This window comes from Ambystoma mexicanum, chromosome 6q, assembly GCF_040938575.1.
Source record: "Ambystoma mexicanum isolate Mex_15411 chromosome 6q, UKY_AmexF1_1, whole genome shotgun sequence".
In the NCBI taxonomy this organism is placed as follows: domain Eukaryota; kingdom Metazoa; phylum Chordata; class Amphibia; order Caudata; family Ambystomatidae; genus Ambystoma; species Ambystoma mexicanum.
In genome coordinates, this window is record NC_090937.1 from 794,881,025 (window position 1) to 794,908,711 (window position 27,687).

The window sequence follows — 27,687 nt, forward strand, 5'->3', positions numbered from 1 at the left end:
CAAAGCAGAAGCAGGCAGCAGTGTCTGTCCAGCCCTGATGAGTGTGGCCCTTGTGCCACTGAAACCGGTAGGCTTCAAATATCAGGAAGAGTCCCAGACGAGTAAAACAATGAATTCAAAACCCACCTGGGCCTCCTGATTCAGGACTCCCCATCAAAAAGATGGGAATCATTTAATAACCTCTAACCTGGATTTGAAAACTAATCATGAGAAAGATCAGAACAGAAGAGGAATACGGGAGATTCAATAGAAATATGTTGATCTGTACCTCCTTTTTATACCCTGTGGATAGAGAAATCAAATAAAATTACTATTTTTTCATCTATGAAGCAGCCTTTTTTGAAGTAATCCCAAGTACCTCTCTAGAGGGGGAACTAAAAACAAAAATTAAAATATTTTGTGAAAATATCTCCACAGAATTAATCAACCTGAGTTCTCTATTGTGTGAATGTATAAGGGTACACTCAGGCTTGAAACCCTTTTTCTTGGTCCTTTTGTGTCAAAGTGCTCTGATAAAAGCCCAGCAGGGGTGGCCTTGCAATAGTCAAAATGCATTATCTGCATGTCGGCTGGCATCAGTGGGCAAAATGAATATGCAGGTAATGATGATGAGAGCCCAACAGGGATTACCTTAGTAGCGTTGCATCGTACTCCATCAATGGGCCATATGGTGATGCAGGAGCGCTTGGGATGGTCTACACTCAGACTCTGATGTGGTCATTGTCACTTCACCCTCTTCAGTAAATCCTGACCCTTCTTTGCATCCACCGCACAGGCAGGCAATTTTGCATTGGCTGAAGGCTCCTTCTTCTAAGCCATCTGCTCAGAAACCTTTCTTTTCTCCTCCGCCTGGTGCTCTTTGGTCTCTTGCAACATAACCACTTCCTCTCCCATCTGTCCCTCATCCCCTCCATCTCTGTGACTATCTCTTCCTATTGCTCCTGGAGCACCTCCTCCTCACTACCAAGTCCAAGTACAAGATACTCACCACCCTTCTGCAGGTACTCCTTGTGTGACTCTGCCTCTACCACAACCTCTTCTAGACTGGTAGCGACAGCTTTCCCACTCTCATGCTCCATCCCACCTCTTCACAACCACTGCGTCCCAATCCTCAACCTTGTCTCATATTTTCAGCCATCCTCTTCCCTTCCTTAACCACCCCATCCTCTCCTCAACCACTGGCTCTCCCTTTCAAATGCTTCATCTTAACCTCTATCTGACAGACCTCATTTTGGATTGCTCTCCCCCTGCTGGTTGACTCCCTCAATTTCTAACATAGAGGAGAATTCCAGCTATCCATCTTCTCCCCCACCACTCCATCAACATTTAAAAATACATATTTCCTGGTCCCAGTAGGCAGAACACAAATCATTCTAATGTGCCTAAGGTTTCAATTTGCAAAACATAAAACAAGGGACAACGACCTACAAAGGGAACCTTACAATTCCCATAAAATAGGAAAGGGTTCTGGAAGCACACAAACAGTAGGGAATGTGATTGAGCACAGCACCAGAAAACATATTTGGCCACACACTAATTTTTCTCCACAAACACAGGAAAGGAAAGGTTTTACAAATGTATATATATAATAATAAATACAAATCTTCAACATCTCCTCCAGAGTCTTAACTGAAACTGAAACTTCAGACTTTCACTTGGCCTATCCTCCAGCTCTACATATACCTACAACTTCACATCTAGCAGAGTGGATCTATTCAAATTTATAAGAAAATTGAAGTTGACCAAATATTATGCCACTAAGGTAAATGAAGGGACAGTCAATAAATAAAGATCCTGCTATTAGAAAAATATCATCTTTAACAGAGAAAGATTTAACCAGTCTAACATGTTTAGCCAATATGGATCAAATGCAGGACAGGATCTGGAAGGTAAAGTAGAACTGGACAACATCATGTTAGAGGAACATTATGGAATCTATACGGACATGAGCTGCCCCAGTCACTTCAAACCAAAATTCTTCTTTTTCCTGAATATTATGTGTGGTTCCATCGATACTTTTGAAGATCTAGTCATAAAAGACTTGAAAACGTTAACTGCAAATATACATCCCTCACAAAGAAATTTGAATTCCCTACAGTCCAAGGCGCTAGAAAATCAAAAAAATGACCATTCAATAGTCATTTGTCCATCGGATAAAGGTGGAAGCATAGTAGTGTTGGACAGTAAAAAATACAAAACTTAAGCGGTGAGACAACTGAACAATGTAGACAGCTATGAACCAGTTGACAAATCAATTTTGAAAGATACCAATTCACTCTATCAAACTATGCCTTGTAAGTGGTGTGACCTACAAATAATAGATGACGAAGAATATTTCTTCTTGAAGACAAATCATCCAGTCACACCCCTTATTTATTTCAATCCCAAGATCCATAAGAGTCTAATAGACCCCCCCAGCCCCTGCACTCCTGGGCATCCTATTGTCTCTTCAATTGGTAGTCTATTAGAGAATACATCCAAATGTTTAGATCATTTCCTCCAACCATTTATCTTAAGTCTTAATTCATATATACGGGACACCTCAGATTTATTTACTAAATTGAATGACATCAACTGGGAATCTCAATATTATCTGGTTTCCCTTGATGTAGTGTCCCTTTACACTTCTATCAAACACCAACATGGAATCAATCAATGCTTGTCATTTTTTTTCTAGAAAGTAGACCAATCAGCTATCATCAGCATAATGGCATGCTCTAGGACATGCTACAGTTGGGCCTAGAGCACAATCATTTTCTCTATGAAGCACACATTTACAAGCAAACCCAAGGGACAGCCATGGAATCTTGCATGGCTCCAATTTAAGCCAATCTCTATATGGGTGGTGGGAGACCAAAGTAGCATGGGCAGAGGAATTGTAGCATTTTACCAAACAGTCATATAGGGCCTCATTACAAATCGCCCGGTATGGAAACTACAGTGGCGGTAAACCCGCCGCCACCGTTGTTTCCATGCCAGGCGATCACAACTCCTGCAGGCGGGAGGTGATGTTCCCGCCAGGTCTGACCTGGCGGGTTTAACACTGCCCGCCTGCAGGCGGACGAGGAAACACCGGCAGCATTACGAGATGCTGCCGATGTTTCCATGATCCCCATTCCCATCGAGTCCCATGGGACTCGATGGGAATGGGGATTAACACCATTCCGCCTCCATGATTCCCGGAAAACCGGGGTTGTAATGCCCCGGTAATTCCGGGAATCACGGAGGCGGAATGGTAATACGAGTCCGGCGGTAACCAGGCCGTTTTACTGCCGCGGTTACCGCCGGACTCGTAATGAGGCCCATGGTTTCATTTGATAGACGACCGATTCCTAATATGGGATTGTACAGAAGCAGAGTTGAATGAATACATTAACATTTTGGACATCAACACGCTTAATTTAGAACTTACCACCACATGTAGTAAATATGAATTGGTCTTTCTTGATGTGAAATTTCAAGTCATAAATAACCAACTCATATCCAGTCTATATAGCAAATTGACGAGCTCCAATTCAACTCTCCATGCGAGGAGCCACCATTCCATCGCCCTCAAGAACTCCATACCTTATGGGGAATTTTTGAGAGCTAAATGGGCCTGCAGTAAAAATTCTGATTATCAAATTGAAGCTAGACACCATCAGCCAGAGATTTATCGAAATAGGCTATGCCAAAAACACAGTGGCAGAGTGTTTTGGCAAAGCCGAACAGCTGACTAGACTGGATTTATTTAAGCGTAAAGACAAAAAGAAGGAAGACAAAATAAGGATTATAACTGGCTTTAATTATAGAGCCAAAGAAATAAAATCAATAATGCATAAACATTGGAAAGCACTTCTTACTGATCCAGACTTTAACAAAGCGTTAGACTAAACACCTAGTGTCACTTATCGCAAGGCCCCTACCCTAAAAATCATGCTATCCTCTAGCATGGTGGTCACCGATCCTGACATACCATTGAATTTTATGACCATAGAACAACATGTGGGTTTCAGAAAGTGGGCTAATTGTAAAATGTTAAACTTTGTTTCTAAAGATCCATTTATGAGCTCTAATGGGTTGAAATGGACTTACACACACAAAATAACCTGCCTCACCAAATATGTAGTTTATGTGATTACCTGCACATGTGATTTACATTACATTGGTTCGACTATAGGGCTTCTTAAACTAAGTATACTACAGCATTATAGGTAATATAGTATGGTAATAGATGTACACATTCATTTTGTACTCACCCTTTAGGCAAGAGACATAGCTAACAGTTATATATGTTTGCACAATATGCACATGCACTTTTAGTGTTAACTATCCTAGAAAAAAGCTTGACAACTTCATATACCACCTCCCAGCCATTGCAGAGACATTTGAAGATGGAATATATGGGGAGACCTGGTTGATAGGTAATTCTTGACTCCCATCCTTGCATACACTTGTATCTGTAAACAAAGACACAAAATGTTCATGAATACCCTTTTCTCCGCAGGTGATAGTGGACTCCCTCTGGAAAGGCACCTGCTCACTCCTTACAGGAACCTTGTGTCCCTAGGGCAGAAGCATGACAGTGCAGCCTACACACACACCAGGAATCTGATTAAATGCACACTTGGCATACTCGAGTAATGCTTCAGTCGTCTTGACTACTCTAGGTGAGTGCTACTTTACTGGGACCAGACTGATACACAAATGGATATTTCTCCTCTCCTAAAGGTACAGTGAACTAAAATGTGGTTGTAGACCTTCCTTATTGGGAAACCTTCCATAGAACCTCGTGTGTTCTCAGTAGAGGGGCTCTCAAAATTTGATATGCATTATTGAGTCCGCAAGTATTCATCAGTGAATCTCCTTATTGCCTTCTTCAGATATGAGAGAGAAACCAAAGCGTGTTTCCATCTAATATTCGGGGAATAATACAAAGGCAGAAGAAGGTCATTATGTAAATCCACCCTCAGTTTCCCACCATTTTTTATGCCAATATTTTATCGGCTTTAGAAAGCAAAGATTCCACTTCTGGTTAGCATCACTTGCTTCGATTTTCAATACTCATTGGTTGGCTACAATCAATAAAAATGTCCACCATATAAAGGATCAGTTACTGCCTCACAATTGTGACACTATGCAACAATACAGTAAAAACAACTAAAAAACAAAGGCAGATTTTCTCAATCCAGAGAGCCGTCACAACATGAGGAGAGGCCTCCCTAGATCAAGACAGTAGTAGCATTAGCACAGGTCTTGCTGTTGTGGTTTTATGTAGTCAATGCAGAAGACATTGGTAAACACAGCCAATGTTTTTTACTCCATACATCCCTCAAAGCATTAGGACGGAGCTCGTAAATCAGGACTAGATGCCACAACATCAGCAGCCACTACAGGGATTTAAAACAGGGATTGCCACACATGATAGGCACAAAACTCACCAGCATCAGTCGTTTAGCGGCGATCTACCCTCAAAGGTCTATCAGACCTCTTTCTTTATGGATTACATGCATTCTGAGCACACACCGGCCAAATAGCCAATGCCACATTAAACAAGGTGCGCGTTATGCAATAAATACAGTATAACATACGTGAAACCACGAGTGTTCTCTAAAACTACGTCATTCACATCAAATAACTTTCATATAGGGTTGAACACATTACATGGCATAATATAAGACAGACAAGCCACAGAATTGAAACCTTACATGGGTGGCAGTGTAAGTGCACCTGTGTGTGCTCTCGCTCTCTTTCTCTCTCTCTCTCTCCCTCTCTCTGTCTTTCTCTCTATCCCCCTCTCTCTCATTTTCTCTCTCTCTCTCTCTCTCTCTCTCTCTCTCTCTCTCTCTTTCTCTCTCACACTGTCTATTTCGTTCTCTCTTTCTCTCTCTCAGTCAAGTATTATCTACACTTTGTGCAACAAGAATCAGGGACTGATATGCAGAAGAGTGGTTAGGTGCCATCATAGAGTTTGGAGGCATGGACATTTGTGCTAAGAAATGTATCCCATGGGTATGTAGAACACTGGTTTCTTGGAGTGAATGTGGCAGCAGAAAATAGTAGGTTTTCTCACACTACCTTACTAGCTTGCATGAGTGCTATGTCCAGTTGGACCTCCTTGTTTTTCTCATTTGCCGTAGTTGCCTTCAGGATGTGGATGTACTACGCACTAATGAGGTAACAATTGCAGTAGCTTCCACTTGCATCTTTGCTCTAGCTGACCATGTAACCAGAATTCAGACTCAGAGAATCAATGTGAATAAGCAAAAGTTGAGTTTTCAGAGATCAGTGACATCACGAGTAACAAGTCACAAGGATTTTCATCTCCAAAAGTGCTGTGAACCTGGGGCACTCTCCACTATTGTTGGTTGATCTCAGGTGCAGCAGCAAAGCCAAGAACCACATTATTTGCTCTGATCCCAAAGCCTGAAAGTGACATTGTGAGGATCGTCGACAAGCCCAGGAGCCATTGTCAAGAGAGTGGTGTAGAGCCCAGGAGACTGCATTACCCAAGAAGAGACACTGGACAAACCACAAAATAACCATGGGAGGTCCAATGTAATTTGGGTAGAAACAGCATAGAGGAATGGGACGAACGGTGTAAATTGAGCATTGGTTTGAGAGATGTGGTGAACACAGGAATTTGGGAACAAAGTGCTGTGTGAAGCCAAAAGAGCAACTGAGCCAATAGGGCCTTAGAAATACTGACAGAAGATGAACAAAGGGACAGACACGAGGCTGGATTTAAGAGGAACCATTAAGTGTCCATACACAGTTTGGCCTAAAAATGCATATTGATTAACATAGTCAAAGTACCAAAGCATATTTTTAAGATGGTGAGGAAAAGAAAGGGCTAACAATGTATATTTTGATACGTAATCACAGTTCCTAAGAATATTTTGAAGTCATTGTGAAAAACAAAGGGCCAGCTCTGCATTCTGGAAAATGTAGGCAGAGTAGCAAAACATTTTTGTTGAAGACTGCGAGGAAAAGAGGGTGCTAATGCGGCATGTTGGGAAATGTATTTCGAACACCACATCATTGCCAAAGAACTGAAGGGCATGTTACAGACAGTGGAAGCAATGGATGGTGGGACACGTAGTCAACATACTAAAGCTTCTGCTAAGGACTGTGGGAAAAACGAGGCCAACTCTGCATATTGGAAAACGTAGTCCAGGTACAAAAGCATATGTTAAAGACTGAAAGAGATAGAAAAACCTTAACACAGCATAGCGGGAAGCAGAGAACAAATACCAAAGCGTATGTTAAAGTCTACATGTGGATGACAGCACTGACATTGTATATTAGGACATGCCGTCCAAGTACCAGGGGCAATGTTAAAGCTAATGACAGGAAGAAAGCTCTTAGGCTGCATTCCTGGAAACATAGTACAGATGGCAAATCTTCTGACAGACATTGGGACAGTGGTCAAAGTGTATGAAAAGTAGTGGATCAAATCTACCATACAGTATATTGTCAAAAAATCGGACGTCTTGCCATAGTCCTTTCGTTGGTTTGCCACATATCCTAATATATTGCCTATTCAGAAATTGGTTGCAGTGATATCAAGCAAATGTTAAAAATACGTCGTTGCATTTAATATGTTATAACACTTTCTACAACATTCATTAGATAATAGAATGGTCATTGGTAACCTCGGATAAGATATATTTTGCTTCAATACATCATAAAACATGCGGAAAGAGCGTTACATGAAGTATTTACCTCTGGGTAACATGGCTTTCCAAAAAAATCACAACTGAGAAGGGTGCTGTTGTCGAGATAAAAGCCATTATTTCTAGTAAATTCCTTAATGCTAAAGTTCTGATGTAGTTGCAGGAAATCAGCAATTTCCTGAGCAATTTTTGAGTTGTTTTCAGATGTGGATACGTGAAGAACTGTAGATACGATACTCCACAGAAAGAATATAACACTGAGGTTGGCTACTGCTTGTGTTTGAAACCTGAACAGCAAAAAGAGAAAAGAGAAAGAGCGTGAGTGAGTGTTCTCTGATTTAAGACAACGCCCTCATTTTATATTGGAAGCTAAACTTCACAGTAATCTTGAAATCTACTCTTTCACTCATTACCAATGAAAGCATATAATCATAGCTGCACTGCATAGCACTTAAATATGCTCAAGATTTAGCAGATTACAAGCCCAGGCAATCTACATATGCTGAAACCTATGTGATATAATGCCTATTGACTATGACATATTCTAGTATGCACAGAGGGAGATGCATATTCCCAAATGTGCCTCCAGACATATTGACATGTATAATAGCAAACACAAGTAACATACTCAAATCGATTATTAAACCCGTTTTAATTTTAAGTGACACTGACTGAAGAAAATATGTGTCTGCTCCAGGTGACATTGGGAGTGCTGATAAATACAGAAAGCTCCGTTACATTTAATAAAAATGCACCGAGCGTGAATAACTATGAAATGGTTCATTTCAATATTGTATTCATCTACATCATTCTGTGTAAACATTGCTTCCTACTTAATGTCAAATTGAATACTCACAGAATGAATGTTGTCAGCTATCCTCATTTTGTAATAACACAGAGAATGCAAGGATTAAAAAACATAGCAAGGTTATTTTCTAAACACAGCATGTTATTTTGAGAAGATTCATTGTAGTTTATGAAAACTCTGTTTACATTCTTTTACAGAACACATCCTTGAAAATTGGAGCATGGACAGTTTAGTTAAATAACTCTCATTTAATTAATATGATCCAGGAAGTTCTAAATTGTACAATCATGCCATCTTCAAAATCTAACAGGATGAAAGGAAATAATGCTTAGTCATGAAGGTCATGAATGTCAGTCATACGAAGCAAATGTTTTACTTATTTATTTATACATTTCTAATGCGACGGCAGCCCACAGCTAATTGGCTGAAACTGTAGTGACTGTGGCATACACGTTCTAATCTTAAATTTGAAATATACATTTTTGCAAACCTCATGTTATTCCATAAGAGCACAAACCTCCCAATGACGTACAACTGATTGAAACTAGTGATAAATGGATGACACCCACTAGTGGGAACAACAGTGGTTCAGAAATGCCTGAGGTGGTGGGATGACACCCAATCTAACTAGCAGCTCAGAACTCCAGTCAAACACAGACTACAGAAGCAGCTGCAAACATGTTCCTGAAGAAGCCAGATGGGACAGTGTTTTGAGGAAGCAGTTGATTCACAAGCTGGACAGCCCTGGTAAGAGAAAGCAAGCACTAAATTCAATGCATGTACTTGGCCAATTTTTTCCAAAATTCTGATTTTCATGTTTCCTTCAATATATGGAGCTAAAACTAAATTACTGAGTTGAATGGCTTTGTTAAGAAGCCCCCGACTGTAGGCGTGGGCCTTTAGCTCTGCCCCTTTACCCAAATTAGGCCCACTTTTAAAATGACTAAGTGCGACTTTTGTCCATAAAGCAAGCTAATTGTGCAGCGGCCGGGAGGGGGCTTAGATGACATCTAACAGTGAAACTGTCACAACCCGGAGAAACTGGCGTGTGTGGAATAGGTGGAAGTTCGGCTGCCATTAGAATGTTCCACTACGATGTTTACACAACGTGAGTTGTGGTCTAGTTTATTCCATCATGGCCGCCGCCTAGTGTATTTACTGCTCTTCACCCGGCGGATCGGCGCATTGCAACTTCTTGGTTTTTCCTCGTTGCCTGCGCTCCTGATCATTTCCCTTGGCGGTGATCCGCCCGCTCCTCTACCTACCTTGTTACCTTCCTCCAGTTGTGCTCTCGCTCCTCTCCTCTGCTGGCTCCAGTACTTTCTAGGTATCGCTCTCTCTCATTCTCTGTTTCCCTTTTCTGTTCGTGTGTTCGTTAGTTCTCCCGTTCCTTTGATATTTTTCTATCTTTCCTGTTCTTCTTTTTTTTGTTTCCTGGTACTCATTTTAGCTATTCCTGCAGCTACTTTTTTGGTGCTCCTTAGTGAACAACCTTTTTCCTAGCCTGCAGTTACACTTCCGGATTTGTGCTTCAAGTACCATTCAAGACGAGCCGATTGTTTCCATCCTGTGAAGATCCTAGGGGCTTTTTATGCCAGTGGCTTTTTCCCATGCAACTTTCCGGCTGTTGCGAAGAGGAGCCACCGGGGATTCCCAGCACTGGAATCATGGTGGCTTCCTTTCGAGGCAGACCTTATCTGCTAAAAAAAAAAGAAACCAGAAACCCGGCGATCTCGATGAAAGAAGCTGGACTACTCTTCAACGACATCAGGTGAGGAGGAAGGGGCACTGGTGAATTCCAATTCCTAAGTGAAGAGGGGGACATTACTGACGAGCCAGATAGCATTATTGACAATTCTGATAGCTTGCAACGCCGTACGGAAATCATGGCCACCCCACAACAGATACAAGAACTAGTGGCAGCAGTTCAAACCCTTAACCTTGAGGTTCAGGCGCTTAAGACTGACAATGCAGTGCTACAGCAGAGAGTGGCCACTCGAGAACAACAGTCCACAGATCTCCCCCCTTTACCACTGGTGTCCGGAAAATTTGATGACTCCGAAAAGAAGGTGAAGGAATTCTTGGACGCCTGTAACATTCACTTGGCCTTCAGAAAGAGCGCCTTTTCTACTGATCATGCCAAAGTGGGCTTCATGATAACTCATATGACTGGGAATGCCTTGGCCTGGGCGACTCCACTAGTGTCTCAGTCAGATCCAGTACTACAAGACTTTACAGCTTTCAAAGATCTCTTGAAACAGACATTCCTCAGGACAGAATGTGCCTTTGTAGCCAGTGAAGACCTGCTAGATGTACGCCAAGGAAATGCCGATTTATTGACTTACATTTCTCTCTTCAAGAAATTAGCTGCTCAAGAGGGTTCGCAAGAACAAGCCCAGTATACCATTTTCCGCAGGGGGCTCAAAGAAGAACTCAAAGATGAGCTCGCCACAATTCCTCGTCCCAAGACTTTCACAGATCTCGTCACTGTGGTACTAAGAATAGATTTCTGCTTGACAGAGCAAAAGAATGAAAAGAAGAAGTATCGCAGTCCTGTTCCCTTCCCGGAAGCAAACCCCTCGCCTACCTCACCTGCCACGTGCCCATCCAGAGATGAACCTATGCAAATAGGAACTACACGAGCTCCGTTGACTCCGGAAGAGAGGAAAAGAAGACGAGATGGTAGTCTCTGTATGTACTGTGGTTCTTCCGATCATCTATTGAGGGACTGCCCAGATGTTCCCCCTAGGAGGCTGGGAAACGAATGCCCTTGATAGTTAATAGGACAGACTATCGAGGGGCGACCTCCAGTCCCTATACCACCCTTTCAGTCACCTCAGCCAATTCTTCCGAAGATTCGCGACTCATGGTGGTTGCGGTTAAGATCCAGTTCAGAGGGAGAGAAGTCGATACTCAGGCACTGCTAGACTGCAGAGCAGCGGGCAATTTCCTGGACACCATATGGGCCAACAAGGTGGGTCTACAAAGAATCGCCAAGACGGAAGACCAAAAGGTGGAAGGAGTGGACAGAACCCCACTGTGTTCGGGCCTTATTACTCATACTACAGAAGAAGTACAAGTCTTCATTAAACAACATTCTGAAAGGATGAGATTCAATATCATCCGTGCAGCCCACTTCCCGGTCATCTTGGGTATTTGATGGCTCAGAAGACACAATCCTACGATAAACTGGACCAACAACCTTTTGAGTTTCCATTCCAAATACTGTCAAGAGGAATGTCTACCCCAACCTCTGTTTGAAACCGTGAAGGCTATATGCTCGACCGAAACTAACTCCATTCATTGCATTCCTGGTTATTTAACCGAGTTTTCTGAAGTCTTTCAGGAACAGTCACCCATCAAACTTCCTCCTCACAGACCAGAAGACTGCAGAATCGACTTAGTCCCTCAGGCTTTGGTTCCTTTTGGCAGAATGTACCCCCTCTCTGTGTCAGAAAAGGAGGTACTTAGGCGCTATCTTGATGACAATCTCGCTAACGGACTCATTCGACCATCCCGGTCTCCAGCCGGGGCATCTTTGTTCTTCATTCCGAAGCGAGACACCAAGGAATTGAGGCCTTGTATACACTACGAGGACTAAATAAGTTAACCATTAAAGATCGCTACCCCATGCCTATCATTTCAGAGGTGCTAGAACCAGTTCAAGGCTCTGTGGTATTCACTAAACTGGACCTTTGGAATGCTTATCACCTGCTCCGCATTAGAGCAGGGGATGAATAGAAGACTGCCTTCTGCACTCCATATGGTCTGTTTGAGTATCAGGTAATGCCGTTCAGGCTAGTCAATGCTCCATCCATTTTTCAACGATTCATGGATCGTTTGTTCTCTGATTTATTAGGTCAAACCACAGTGGTCTACCTGGACGATACACTGATCTATTCCCAAAATCAAGAGCAGCATAAACATCATGTTAAGGAGGTACTACACAGGATTCAGTTGCATCATCTTCTGATTAAGCCCGAGAAGTGTGCATTCGCACAGTCTTCAATATCCTACTTGGGGTTTATCCTTTCAGACCAAGGAATTACCATGGACCCTAAGAAGGTAGGTGCTATTTTGGCCTGGCCACCTCCTTCCTCTGTCAAAGAGATCCAACGATTTCTTGGGTTGTCAAATTTTTATCGGAAATGTATTCCTGAATTTTCCCAACTCACACTTCTGATTACTTTGCTGCTGAAAAAGTCCACTGTTCCTTTCAACTGGTCAAGTGAAGCCGACAACAGCTTCACCGGCTTGAAACAAAAATTCTGCACCGCTCCTGTTCTAAGACAGCCTGACCAACTACAGCCCTTTATACTGGAAACCGATGCTTCAGCCGCAGCAGTGGGTGCCGTTCTCCTGCAGTCAAACGAAGGCGTAGAACACCCCATAGTCTACTTCTCAAAGACTTCAAGCCCAAGCCAACGGAACTATTCCGTAATAGAGCGAGAACTATTGGCTATGAAATTGGCTTGTCTGGAATGGAGATATTTACTCCAAGGAAGTCTACATCCCTTCCAGATAAGAACAGACCACAAAAATCTTCAGATTCTCAAACAACAGGAATGCTATAATACCCGTCAAGCCAGATGGGTGCATATCTTTGCTCAGTTCCATTTCAGCATAACTTACATACCAGGTTCCCAGAACCAGATCACAGATGCTTTGTCTCGTAGAGAGGACACTGACAAAGACCCTACACACAGGAAAGAACTGATGTTTCCCCCATACAAGGATTGTGTTGACGGTGACGTCTTTTCTACAATTGGTTAAGGAGGCTTCCCTTCATCTGGAAGAACCTACCTCTGCCCTTAGGAAACTACCGGGAGAGAAGAGGGATGGGTTGTATTTTACCTGAGGAAAGTTGATCATTCCATCTGAAACAAAGGGTTCTTCAATGGTGTCATGATACTAAGCTTGCCGGCCATCGTGGCATGCGAGGTACCTTGGAGTTGCTCCAAAGGTCCTTTTATTGGCCCAACATGAATATGTTCAAGCCTGTCTAGTTTGTTTACAGAGCAAGCATCTCACTCAGAAGCCATTAGGGTTGCTTCAACAGGAACCTGTTCCACTTGGCCCCTGGAAACACATCTCTTCGGACTTTATAGTAGATTTACCTGTCTCCAACGGTTGCACTTGTATCATGGTCACAGTGGACTCCTTCTCCAAACTGGCGCATTTTTCTCCTCTGGCCGAAATAGCCTCTGCTTCTGTTATGGCAGACGTCTTTTTGAAAGACATTTTTAGGCTACACGGCCTCCCCCAGAAGATAGTTTCTGACCGTGGTAGTCAATATACCTCCAAATTCTGGTCAGTCTTGTGCAAGAGACTAGGGCCCTCATTACAACCCAGGCGTTAAGGGGTTAACGGCGCCGTAAAAGGTGGCAGCGCCGTTAAACTCTTAACGCCTGATTACGAGGTCCCTTTGCGGGTTGGCGACTTTAACGCCTGCTTTTTGCAGGCGTTAAAAACCAACCCGCAAAGGGACCTTGGTGCTAAGTACGGTGCCGCAATTTGCGGCACCATACTTAGCGCTTTCCCCATTCCCATTGAGCCCTATGGGGCAAAAATGGGAATGGGGAAGGGCCATGGCAGCATGGGGAATTACTGCCCCGCCAACCTCGGAATGGGGCGGTAATTCCCCATTCCGCCATGGTGGAGTCGGTAAGTTACCGGCATGGACCATGGTGCTATTAGCACCATGGTCCAACGCCAGGGTCTTAATGAGGGCCTAGGTATAGACAGAGCTCTGTCATCTGGTTTCCATCCCCAAACCAACGGCGAGACCGAGAGGTTAAATGGAACATTAGAACAATATCTTAGATGCTTCATTAACCAACAACAAGACGACTGGGTGTATTTACTCCCCACCGCAGAGTTTTCTTATAACAACTCAGTGCATACAGCGCTTGGTATCAGCCCTTTTTTCTGTACCTACGGTGTCCACCCCAATCCATAGTGCCTACCTTTACAGTGGAATCCAACATACCTTCAATTGAGAAGACACTCGGTCAGATCAAAGAGGCCCATGGTACAGCAAGACAAAGTCTTCAAGAGGCTAATAGGCGCTACAAAGAACAAGCTGATAAACATCGTAGACAGGTACCTGAATGGGGAAAAGGCACCAGGGTTATGCTTTCTACCAAGTTCTTACCTCACTGGGTCGGCCCTTCCAAATTGTCTCCCCATTACATTGGCCCATTTGAGATACTTTCCAGAATCAATCCAGTAGCCTATCGTCCTAGGTTGCCAAAAACGCTAAGACGGGTTCATCCGTTTGTTCATTCCTCCCTTTTACGTCCTTATTTGTCCGACACCCAAAGAAAGTCTGCTCCCAAACTGTGTGTCTTTCCCAGCTCTAATTCTGAGGAGTACGAAGTCTTCCTGATCCGAGATTCTCGGTATCACAGAGGGCGCTTGGAATACTTGGTCCACTGGAAAGATTACCCTACCTCGGAGGATACCTGGGAACCTTGTTCCAATATCCAAGCTCCTCGTTTGTTGAGAGGGTTCCATAGACTCCACCCGGGTAAAGCGGGAGGACAAGGCCTTCGAGGGGGGCATACTGTCACAGCCCGGAAAAAACTGGCGTGTGTGGAATAGGTGGAAGTTCGGCCGCCATCAGAATGTTCCACTACGTTGTTTCCACAACGTGAGTTGCAGTCTAGTTTATTCCAACATGGCCGCCACCAAGTGTATTTACTGCTCTTCATCCGGCAGATCGGCGCGTTGCAACTTCTTGGTTTCTCCTCGTTGCCTGTGCTCTGGATCATTTCCCTTGGCGGTGATCCACCCACTCCTCTACTTACCTTGTTTTCTTCTTCCAGTTGTGCTCTCGCTCTTGCTCCTCTCCTCTGCTCGCTCCAGTACTTTCTAGGTATCACTCTCTCTCTCTCATTCTCTGTTTCCCTTTTCTGTTTGTGTGTTCGTTAGTTCTCCCGTTCCTTTGATATGTTTCTATCTTGCCTGTTCTTCTTTTTTTTGTTTCCTGGTACTCATTTCAGCTATTACTGCAGCTCCTTTTTTGGCGCTCCTTAGTGAACAAACTTTTTCCTAACCTGCAGTTACACATCCGGATTTGTGCTTCAAATACTATTCAAGACCAGCCGATTGTTTCCATCCTGTGAAGATCTTGGTTTTTTTTTATGCCAGTGGCTTTATCCCCTGCAACTTTCCAACTGTTGCGTAGAGGAGCCACCGGGGATTCCCAGGACTGGAATCACTGTGGCTTCCTTTTGAGGCAGACCTTATCTGTTCAAAAAAAAAGAAACCAGAAACCCGGCAATCTCGACGAAAGAAGCTGGACTACTCTTCAACGACATCAGGTGAGGATGAAAGGGGCACCCGGTGAACTCCAATTCCTAAGTGAAGAGGGGGACATTACTGACAAGCCAGATAGCATTATTGACAATTCTGATACAAACTAACCCTGGTCTCCCTGAACCATACAAAGATCACATATTATATACAGTTTGCAACAGTTAATGCAACAGTTAATGTACTCCTGCAGATACCATTACAAAGGCATCCCCCAAACATGATTGGTTGCCCTGTACAGAGAAATCTAAAACCCACACAGTTCATTGGCCATACACATTATAACATTATAACAATATCCCCTAAAACTTAGAATTACAAGGTTTACATTTTCAGCACACCCTTCCCAAAAACCTCTCAATATTTGGTGGCAGCTTTACCTCTTAGTTACAAAATAACAGAATTCCTATTAATGACTTACTGACGCACACGGATGTGCTCTAAAAATACCTAAGCAAATGAAGATGTGATAAAGACACATAGATTCCCTTTGACCTATTCGTGTTTGGTAACAGCATTGCCCAAACCTGTCTGTGTCTGATTTTTATGACCATTGACCCTTCCTATTCAGATGAGTTGCACCCACTTTTTGACAACACAATCGCTCTCCAGAAATGTATTACTACTGAACTCCGTAAGTGTCCTGGGTGAAGCCGTCTGTTCAAACAACCCTGCAGGTTTCATTAATGCCTATCCCTTACAACAATGAACTCTCCTGTTTACCAGAGATAATTTCTTCCCCTCGCCCTACAGCACTTGAGCCATCTGCAAAATGACCACAACCACCCGGTTGACCAGCTACGAAACCTGTTCCCTGAATGCTGACGGGCCAATGCCATAGTTGCGAATAAAACCCTTGATACATAGAGCACCTCATATATTTAATATTTTTAAATAAATTCGAAAAATACGTCCCGTACATGTATACCATTAAATGTACATTTTATACCTATTATGATCTCCTCTCATGACCACCATTCAAACAGCTAAACTCCATGTGCACATAGTAATTGCCTGCTTCGCCTGAGTGTTGAGGGGCCCTCTGTGTGACAATGTTTCATCGTTATGTTTCTGTGCTCATGCAAATCTACAAATGTATTGCCTCTACACAAAATAACACGAAGTAACCTTAATATAACACTTATCCCATTGTCATAAATATTGTAATATTTGTAGCAATTTGTGAAAGTGAGTGAAATTACGATGATGACGTGCCCACCCCCCCAGTCAGTGGAATGGCACGCATAGTTGGAACTTTTCCAATTTCCCAACACCACCTTGGCACTTTACCAATCTTTCCAAATTCAATATTTCTCGACAATTTCAGTAAGTTACCATTTGTAAAACAGGCACTTTTACCCATGTTTTCAACATATGTTTTATTTTTCCATGGTTACATCTTTAAGAGAGTCCAATGTGTTTTTGTTTGTTAAGCCTTTCAACTATCTCTCGGCTGATTTCATCATTAAACAAGTTCTGGCACAGCACATAACTTCAACCTGTGCTGCCCCTCCTCTTTCTTTGTAAAAAAATAAATTATCTAGCAAAGTGGGTGGATTAGGAGCATACTTTGAAGGAGAATTTACAATAATTTGCATATTAATTATAATCCATGGATTTAGATTGCTTCTAGGTTGTTCTTAGTTAACTGCCCCTAGAAGTCATAACCTGTTCTGAGTGATGTCTTGGAAGGATAGAATGTGGAACCTGGAGAATGGGAGATGGAATGTAGAATGGAAGGATGGGGCTGAGAATGATGGTTGAAGGGGACCAAGGTGGATGTGGGTGGTTGTTGTCCAAAAGAGCTAATAAAGAAAATACGTATCAAAGAGCTGACTACAGTGTCCTCTTTGCATGTGTGCAGTGACACCTACCTCACATATACATCTGTGGAAGTGACCTCCAGATTTGCGTCCATTGGACCCTCAATCTCCACGACTGTTGTGAGGAATGGAGGAGAGTGTGCCTCAGAGTGACTGGTACTCCAGGGAAGCCACAGCAAACTGACAAAGCGGTAGGGAGCAGGTGCTTCAGGGTGCAAAGGGAGCCTGGAATAGTGGTTGGTGCGGCTCTGTGAGTTCACCACGTTCCAGGGTGACTTTGGGTTGGTGCTGGCTATGTTCGTTGAGGGCTGTGGCAGCAATCTTTAAATCAGGCATGCATTACATTGTGCAGAGTGAGACACAGTGGATTGGGACAAAGGATCCCAATCTCATGAGAGGCTATTCTTTTGTCAGGCTGAAATTAGGCGTGAGTGGGGCTGTGCAACATTAGTTGTAACATTGTGACCCTCAGTGTGTACAGACTATACAAAAGCAATTTAAAATATACATTTAAGAATCTTCGCATCACCTTGCCATTTTCACCACTCTGACAGCATCACTGGATAAAGTAGGCAAGCTAGCATAGGCAAACATACCAGCTCCTTTGCTGTTCCTACCATTTCCTGGAGAACCAAATGTTAAGTGGGCTGATAGGAGAGAAGGATTCATGAAATTTGTGTTTGCAGTTTTTGGTCCGAATTATTCAAATTAAAGGAAGCGGGCTTTGTTTCACTGTCTGGGCGCAGCCGGGCAGTAGGTGTTCAAGAGACTGCCTGAACCTGTAGGCATGGTTGACGTGGAACAATTTGATATGAGCATAGCTAGATTGGACAGACACTATGAGGTAAATGAAAACAGAATATTGACTTGTTACCTTTTCCCCCATCACAGCACAGAAGAGTGAAGTGTCCTTTGAGGAATTTGCTGCAGCCCTTAGTGGTCTATCAATAAAGTGTTGTTTTGATCATTGCCAAGAGGAGCACATAAGAGACCAGTTGATGATCAAATGTATTGACAATAAAGTAAAAGAGGACACCATAGTCAGCTCTTTGGCACTTTTCTTCTTTATTAGTTCTTTCAGATGACAACCTCCCACATCCACATTGATCACCTTCAACTGTCACTTCCAGCCCTAACCTTCCATTCTGCATTCCATATCCCTCTCTCAAGGAACCACTCCCACTGTAGGTGGGGTTTCAAGGGGTTCTTTCACCTCGGTGTTGACTAAAGGTGGGGTCATACAAGTGACCTTAACCCTGGCGGTATACCACGCCAGTAGTAGGACACAAGCACTTAAGCTTCTGGCAACTAGTTGAACCACTTCCACTGTATGTGGTTTTTCAAGAGGCTTAGTCACCCTAGCAGCAGCTAAAGGTGGGGTCACAAGAGTGAGCTCTAGATTTGTGGGCCTAGGGGCTTGGTACCTATTTGAAGCTATTGGTTGTATGCCAGAGTGCCCTTCAGAGTGGCAGTTAATGGCTTTTCTCTCTAATGAGAGGTCCCCTAAGGAGGCTTCTTACTGGCTTCAAGTTTATGAGCCACAACCTTGGTACAAGGTGGCTCAGCTGAGTCTAAGACAACAGCTTTTCTGCTACACTTACTGGTAACAGGTCCAACAGGGTACACAGAGATGGGAATTTCAAACCTATGTTTATTTGTATGTCCCCTTAAGGGGTTTAGATATTGAGAACGTTTATTCTCATATCTAGTTATGAGAGTTTGTCTCACCTTACTATAGTTAACTCTTTCAGCCTCATTCATATACAAGATCGCATTATAGTCACTCTTCGGAAGCCTAAAAAGAACCCAGGGTATCTGCTCAACCTCACACAAACCAAACTTTTTACAAGTAAGGTCAAATGTGTTCATCCATAAAATAATGGCATCCTACCTGTCATACAGACTTACCAACTATGGGATCCTGGAAGCTTCAGATGCAACAGACCCTGAAAAATAAGAACAGTCCACAAAATCCTCCTCCAAAGAGGTATTAGATTTTCTTTCTGTTTTTCTGATCTTTACGGTATAGTCCATCAGAATTATTCTTTGGTTAAGCTCCATAAAGACATCACCAGCTATGTCATAAGAGACAGGTGAAGGAGAGGGGGTGAACTAAAATCCTCCTCATCAGATCCTTCCTACTCATCTCCAGAGAAGTTTGAACAGGTAGCTGAACCCTCATCATCCTCACTTTCATCAGTATTGTCAGGAGTGGACTTAGGTGAGAAACATAACATTTATTTGTCCCAAAACCTTTGCAGTAAGTCACACATACTTCCTTTATCATTGAGGCCACCTATTTTACACAATACAATTAATTCTTTCAATGATACATGTAATTACGCCTCAGGCCCAAAGCAGGCCATAGTGTTGGTTTTGTGTTTAGTCTACGTACACTCCTTTGGTTAAAGTAAACCTATTGTATGGTTTCTTTAAACTCACAGTATCTCAAGAGTCAATGTAATCCAGCCTACACATGTCCCACTGTATCCCAACAGTGTTAGGACAGTTTTTCCAAAGTCCAACTAAGGGATTAGTAAAACCATACAACTGAGACAGTACAAAACTCAATTCTTAGTATAAGGCTGTGCCACCAGAGTATATGGTAGCATAGACAGAGCAGCCAGGCTTATCTTAGGAGGGAATGGGGCTGTAGGAAGGTACAACAAAACTGTAGCATACAAATGGTTCAACAAAAACACTTACACTGGGAAGTATTATAAAAAATAAAGGTTTATTATAATACAAATAGGCCAAGGTAAATCTCGGTGGGTACGTCATAGAATCATAAACACGTTATAAAAATACAACACAATGCTTAAGGTACACAGACCAAAGCATAGACCTTTTTAAGAATCACTAACAGTATTTCTAGGCAAGCCAGACCTAACCATACAAATTTAGAATACGACACACCTATTCAGGAGAAGTAAAATCACAAGTTACATGTAGATTACTTTACAGTAAGTCAAGGGTAGAAAACCATGTCAGTCATGCAGTGACCCTCCGTTAAGGATTTACTTAGTAAACCAACCCTGTTACCAGGATACTTTTCTGAATAGTGGAACACACATTTGTGGACCAGTATAAACCTATACTTACATTATGGGTAACACTCAGTTATAGTAGATGAGCAAGACAGAATGTTGTAAGAAACTATTTTAGAGGAGCAGACAAATATGTCATTGTTAAGTCCCGCCCCCTCACCTCGATCATGTTGGAACGACAGTGAAAGAGTTGTATGTATGACAACAAGCATTGTCGCGATGCTGCCTTAAGTGTACTAGAGATATTATACACTCAGGCAACCTTATTGAATATTCCATCATAGTGAGACAGTAGACAGGTGTCGACATACCGCAATGAACATTGAAGAACTGTAAAGAAAATCTAACAGGTGCAGAGTGACACCTTGCAGTAAAGACACATGCATGCACTAAAATGATCTATGAATATTCAAAATAATAAAAGATAGAACTGAAGCAACAAGAGAAACATGTAATCAAGTATAAAAAACTCATGAGTATCAAAGTAACAAGTGAGAAATATACAGAAACGCAAGGTAGACGAGACATAGAGAAGCTTGCTGCGACATAACCTATAATGGGACACAATCGGCCATGCGGGAAAAGATGGACGTCAGACTCGTATTGAATATAACTGAGCTACCTCAGAAACAGACCAAGGCTGCAGAGACGGGAGACTCTGGAATAATTTTCATGTGAAGGATGGAGAGGAGCCTCTTGGCTTGGGATCAAGGATGTCAATCAAGGAATAATTGCAAGGCACAAAGGGAGTCACAAGGATAAGTCATGGACATGACACATATTTCTCTTACATTAAGATAAGAAGAAAACATCCACAAGTGCCAAGTACTGGATAATTAAAAATGCAGTAAGCATATGTGAGATGGATTGATCAAATCCCCAGAGGGCAAGAGGACTAGTAGCACCTAGTACAATTAAATCAAATAGCAGTAAATAGGAGGTCGACGTGGACAAATTCATGATCACCTCACACGCGACTCAGAGGGTAACAACAACAGCAATTCATTAACCTCTTGATGAAGATAAGGGTGTACATATTCTCCTGCAAATATCCCAGAGAAAAGAACAGGCTGCAAGGTCAAATACAAAGGAGAACCTTCAGGTAAGGGCCTGAGCGATGAGAGATAATGGACTAATTGGAGCAAGTGGGTAGTACTCTGATGTTGTTCTCTGAACCTGGGTTTCGTTTTGCTTATGTGCTGCTAACAAACCGAAAGCCCAAGGTTGGAAGAGAATGCCAGCCAATCATATAGGTCCATGTAGCAACCTGCTATACAAAGTTGCACAAGCCAGTCTGCTACTGTGTTCTGTTATAATCAGTATTACAAGTATTTCGAGGTAGTTCAAGGCATGCCTACTAGATAAGAGGCAGCCAATGAAGTTATTAACACTTACACATACTATAGGTACATGTGTTCCTTTAACCAACCTCTCCCTTCAATAGTTGTAAGTTTTCCGCGTAGGATGGTGTCATACCTGATGCATATTGAGGTCTAAAGCCTGTAATTAAAATCATCTATGAGTGTGCAGACAACTGCTGTGGTTGACAAGATTGCCCTACTTTATTTTGAACTGACAATAAAGTAGAACTTTGCCATATTCTTTGGGTCTGTCCGGTTATTTGAGTGTGGGGTAATTTAGTATTGTAATTTAATTCTGTGCATAATAAATGCTTCAAGGTGCTATTGCACGCTATTAAAGTTGCTTTTCAGATCAGTGGAACACAGATGGAGGTAAGCAATAACTCTCTAACTTATTTTAGGCTGGCAGAAGGCAGACCAAGGTTAGTAAAACCAACAATACACTTATTAACCCTTTAACTGCCATGGGTTTCCCACCCCAATGCCCAGGCCTTTTTGGTGATTTCGGTATGTCGCCATTCAATGCCTTGTAACCTTTTGTTATATGAGATATCTCGGCCAAATTTAGCCCCTTTTTTCCCATATGTAGGTGGTCGTAACAGCACCCAGGAATCCTAGTTTGCTGTAGGGGGGGGTGAGAGAAAGTAACCAAAAAATTAGGAAATTTGTTTTTTTTCTTCAGAAAATGCCAATACAATGATGTACAAAGAAGCCTGTGTTTTTTTACTTGTAAAAGCTAGGAACAAATGGTTTGCTGCGCTGAATTCCCCATTTTCCTGGATTTCAAGAACAGGTTGAGTGGAAACGAAAACATTTTTTTAATATGGTTCTCAACCGTTTTGTGAAAGGTAGGCGATTTTGGCATTTTTTTCCAATAAGACATGCGTGGACGGAATGGAAGAAAAGGGTAGGAATTCTGAATGGGAGGACAGAAAGGCATACATTTCTGAAAAGCAGACAAAATTCCAAGTTTAGGAAGGGGTGATTTGCGCAGGGCAGGCAACAACTATGTAGGGAGAAATTCCATAGTTTGGGGAAAAAAGCAGAAAAATGACCGAAATAAAAGGTATGTGGTGGACATTGTTGGCCTGGTACAGCAATGGCTTCTATGAATTTTACATTCCCCCGACTCTTGCAGTTAGGAAATCGCAAATTTGTTGTAATGTTTCACAAAACAAAGCCAAAAAAACTGAGCCATGGAACACAGGGGTTTTATGCTTACGGTCTGAACAGACATACTTAGCATGTGTAAATAAGGAAAACAAATGTGGTGAGGAAGGGCAAGCATACATTTTTTGAGGAGCACAGGCAGACCTTTTGAAGTGTAGGTGATTTTTGCATGTTGCAAAAGTGTACAGGGCCTAAAGCAGCGACTAACTATAGGTCAGATTTGGGAAATTAAAGGGTTGTGTGACAAAGAGCAGCAGCAAATGGGTCGAAATGTTATGAGAATCACGCAAACACAACACATGTTGTACCTTCCCACCTTCCCACAGGTGTCCCGACGAAAACGGCACTTCACATGTGTGGGTTCACCTACATGGGGGCAAAAGGGAAAGCCGAAAATACGGGTGACCCCAAGTCTTTTCGCACAGCAGAATGTCTGGATTTTTGCTCATGCAAACACCATACAGATTTGGGCCTAGGGTGGCGAAGCCACCAAGGAAAGAGGGAACCCCATGCATTTCCAAAAGAGGACAGCCGTGGAAATCTGCAGAGGTCTGTTATGCGCAAAACAACCGCCGACAAAGTCTGAAATGTGGCAAAAAACCATTTTCTTCACATTTCACTTGGCTCACCCACCGAATCACGCCGTCAACAACAAATGGCCTACCTTCCTGTGTTCCCACAGGTGTCCCGACAAAAATGGTACCTCACATGTGTGGGTGCACCTACCTAGGTGCAAAGGGCACAGCCGAAAATACGGGTTAACCCAAGTCTTTCGGCACAGCATAATTTCAAGAATTCTGCTCATGCGCACAACTTACAGATTTGGGCTTCGGATGTCAAAGCCACCAAGGAAAACAGGGAACTCCATGCATTTCCGAAAAGAGGACAGCCGTGGGAATCTGCAGAGGTTTGACTTGCACAAATGAGCCCAGAATGTATTACCCAGAACCCCTGACAGTCTGAAATGTGGCGAAAAAAATCACAATTTCCGCACATTTCACTCGGCTCACCCACTGAAACACACCGCCAACAACACATGGCCTACCTTGCTACATTCCCCCAAAGTTGTCTTGACAAAAACGGTACCTCACATGTGTGGGTGCACCTATCTGGGCACAAAGGGGAAAGCCAAAAACACGGGTAACCCCAAGTCTTTCGGCACAGCATCATTTCAGGAATTTTGCTCTTGCGCACAACCTACAGATTTGGGGCCAGGGAGTCGAAGCCACCAAAGAAAACAGCAAACCCCATGCATTTCCGAAAAAGAGGACACCTGTGGGAATCCGCAGAGGTCTGACTTGTGCAAATCGGCCCAGAATGTATTACCCACAACCGCCGTCAAAGTCTGAAATGTGGCAAAAAAAAACAATTTCTGCACATTTCATTGGACTCATTGGACTCACCCACTGAAACACCTGTCGGGGGGAAATTCTCCCGGGGTCGGATGGCCGTCCGCGGACCTCCGGGCAAGGAGGCCCCAACTCCTCCCGTATATCCCAAAAAAATGAGCATGAGACACACGCAAGAAGCAAGGTGATTCTGCTGTTTATTAAACAAAACGGCAGGGATGGGTCAAGGATCGTACGCGTCCGTCCTGACACTCTCTCTTCAATCGTGGGGCTCGCAGGCCCTTTTTACCTTAGTCTGACGCGCTAATTGCATCACCTGGGAAAAGTTAGCAAAAAACCTATCGCCACTCTGGATTGGTTCCTCGAGTGGTAGGGTTAGTATAGCATACGTATAGAGATCGTTGTTAGTGGTTGAGGGTCAGTCAGGTGGTATACTTGGGTTGTCCCTTCAATTTGATACATGAAAATTGTTACATGAAGACCCCTGAGGATTGGCTAATGTTAATGGCGTCAGTGATAAGAGCCCCATGTTCTGATTGGTCCACTCGCGAGCCCCCCAGTCTGGGCCATCGCTGTTCCCAGCTCGCGGTGCACCTGTCATTTGCAACAATGTATCACTATGGGTATGTGCAGACAATGTGAGGATTTATTCATATGCTGGAAGGCAGACTACTCCCACCGTCGCAGATGTCCATTGAGTCGCTTAATTGTATCTGCCTGTGTCTTGAAACATGGGATCCAGGCGCCTCCTTCCTCCTGGGCCTGGCACCCTGTCAGGTTCGGCTTGGTCACGTGAGGAGAGACCGTGGTTGAGAATTCTGCACATTTAATATTGCATTTTCCACTGTGTGCCTGGCTTAATTTACAGGGGTGACCTTGGCGTCGGCTTGCGGCATGCGAGTTTGCAACATTGTGCCCTTGACTGTCTGCTCTCGCCGGGCTCATTCTGCAGGGTCAGCAACTGTACTCTTGCTCGTTCAATGTTCATGGAAGCTCTTGCTTGCGGCCTACTTGGGCCTTTTGCATAGGTGGAGACGTTTGATGCACGGCGCTTTAGGTTATGGTATCATATTGCTTTATCCCCAGTATCATGTCTTCGTTATATTTCTCATTGCAATGCATGGGTTTAGGAGAAGCGTGAGCAAGCATTTTAGATGAGTTCATTGTGCGTCTTGCGTTTCTGCATTTTGAGAATCCTATGTGAAAAATAATAAAGATGAGCGTCAGTGGGTGTGTCCGTCACCTACGTCATAGCACTGAATATGTTCTTCGTGTGGATTGGTGTGGGAGTGTCTAGTGTGCATGTTTGCACGGGTGTGCTGACCGTTGGCTAGGTCGTCATGGCATCTCTAACGATGTGTTCATTTACTGTTCAATGGTTCAGTCGAGTTCATCCATGCCGCAGGTGTCGGCATGGGCAGGGCAGGCTGGTGGGCAGGCTGGTGGGCACATCCGTATGTTCCTGTACCAGGGTATCTGGTCATCTGGTAGGTGGGCAAACTCCTCTCGTGGCGGGTGTCTGGGCCGCGATCCTCTAGGCCAGGTGTGTGAGGGGATTGGTGGGAGCCTTTTGTTCCATTCTCCCACTTCAGTCTCCCATCTGGTCGACTTGTCGACCACAAACATATCCTTTTCCTTATCTCCTCTCACTCTCCATATTTTAGTTACTCCTCCCAAATGCCCATAGTGGTTGGCATGGTCTTCAAATGACCAATACATATATACACAGGTTCCTCCAGGTGTGCAGTATACCCATTCCCCTATGTAGCTCCTTGGGTTTCTTGGGTTTTCCAGCTTCACAGATGGCGGGTCCAGGTGGTTGGTAATGATCTGTTTGCGCAGTTTTTCTCTCTCTTTTATTATTGTGCCTGTGTGCTGGCCATCATCTGCCGGCATCAAGGGGTGCATACCAACCATTTCGATCATTTCATCTGTGGTGTGTGCCTTCCGGGCCTTCCAAAATCTAATTATGATCAGTGCAGCTCCAGCCAGTATTATGCATCCAACTATAATCTTCAGTCCGTCCGACAGCCAAGATGGCATCCATGACCATAATAGCGAAAACCAGCTGTCATCCTTTTTCACACCTTTACTTTCATCCATCATTTTGGAGTGCATCTGGGCCAGTTGTGATACTGCTTCTGTCAGTGTACCATTGTCAGCATCGTTAGCAGGAATGAATGTGCAGCATGATTGTCCTATCTTTGCGCAAACTCCTCCTTCCATTGCTGTGAGGAGGTCCAGTACATATCTGTTCTGTAGTGCTACCATCCTCACTGCTCGCAGTTCCTCTTTTATTGCGTTGAATCCATTTACTGTAGGATTAATTGTCATCATTAGTTCCCATCTAGTTATCTGGAGCCATTTTGCATTTGTGTAAGCTTGTAGTCCCGGATGTATTATTGAGGAGAAGAACATTGCTGCTCTGCTGAATAGTCTGTGTTCTGGTGGGATTGAGTGAGTGCTGTTTCCGACCTTCCCCATAGGTAATTTCCTGTCAGAGATTCTCCTTGTCTTTTCTTTCTATTCAGGACAGTGTTGTTGCTGTTGTTTTGGTTCTGTGGACCCTTCTGAGGTTGTACAGATCTCTTCTTTCTCTTGTTTCTTTCATCCATTTTAGGGAAGTTCGCCACGTTCACATGTTTCTGGGGCACCACTAGTGATGGTACATTAACATGTACCATTGTGCAAACACCATTCCACAGAGGGGGCAGTGTGTGGTATGCCTTGTCTCCGCAGGCCCAGTAATGGTCCATTAATACTGCTGTTCCTGCTCCCCCCTCAGGTAACTCCATCACGCTCGCACAGTTGGTGTTGTATCCCACGTCCACTTCTCATCTATGTTGGTAGCATACTTTAGGTGCAGACAACGGCAGTATTGTTATTGGGTCTTCTTCCTTCTCTATCCACGTTAGCATGGGTACGTACTTGACCCAAGTCATCCAACATCTGTCATTGTGTTCAGCGATAGTTATAATAGTTTCTCTCGTTACCATGTTGCTGCCAACCCCTCTGGTGTCCCATTTGTTGTCCAGGTACACCTTCCCTGTTATTGTTATCAGTGGTCTTTCCCAACATCCTTGTTTACCAGGAACTTCAGTGGCGTACCAATCACATGGTAGGTATTGTAGTGTTACTTTCTTCGTTTCTCCTTTTT

The 27,687-nt window shown here is 43.4% G+C and overlaps 1 protein-coding gene across 1 annotated transcript in view; it reads right to left on the reverse strand.

The window, feature by feature from the left end:
• Nucleotides 1-27,687, reverse strand: part of ASIC5 (acid sensing ion channel subunit family member 5) — a 593,203-nt gene that overhangs the window by 385,668 nt on the left and 179,848 nt on the right. Inside the window, exon 3 of the mRNA XM_069630322.1 lies at nt 7,705-7,942. Within this exon, the coding sequence (XP_069486423.1) occupies nt 7,705-7,942 (238 nt within the window). The remainder of the gene's footprint in view (nt 1-7,704; nt 7,943-27,687) is intronic.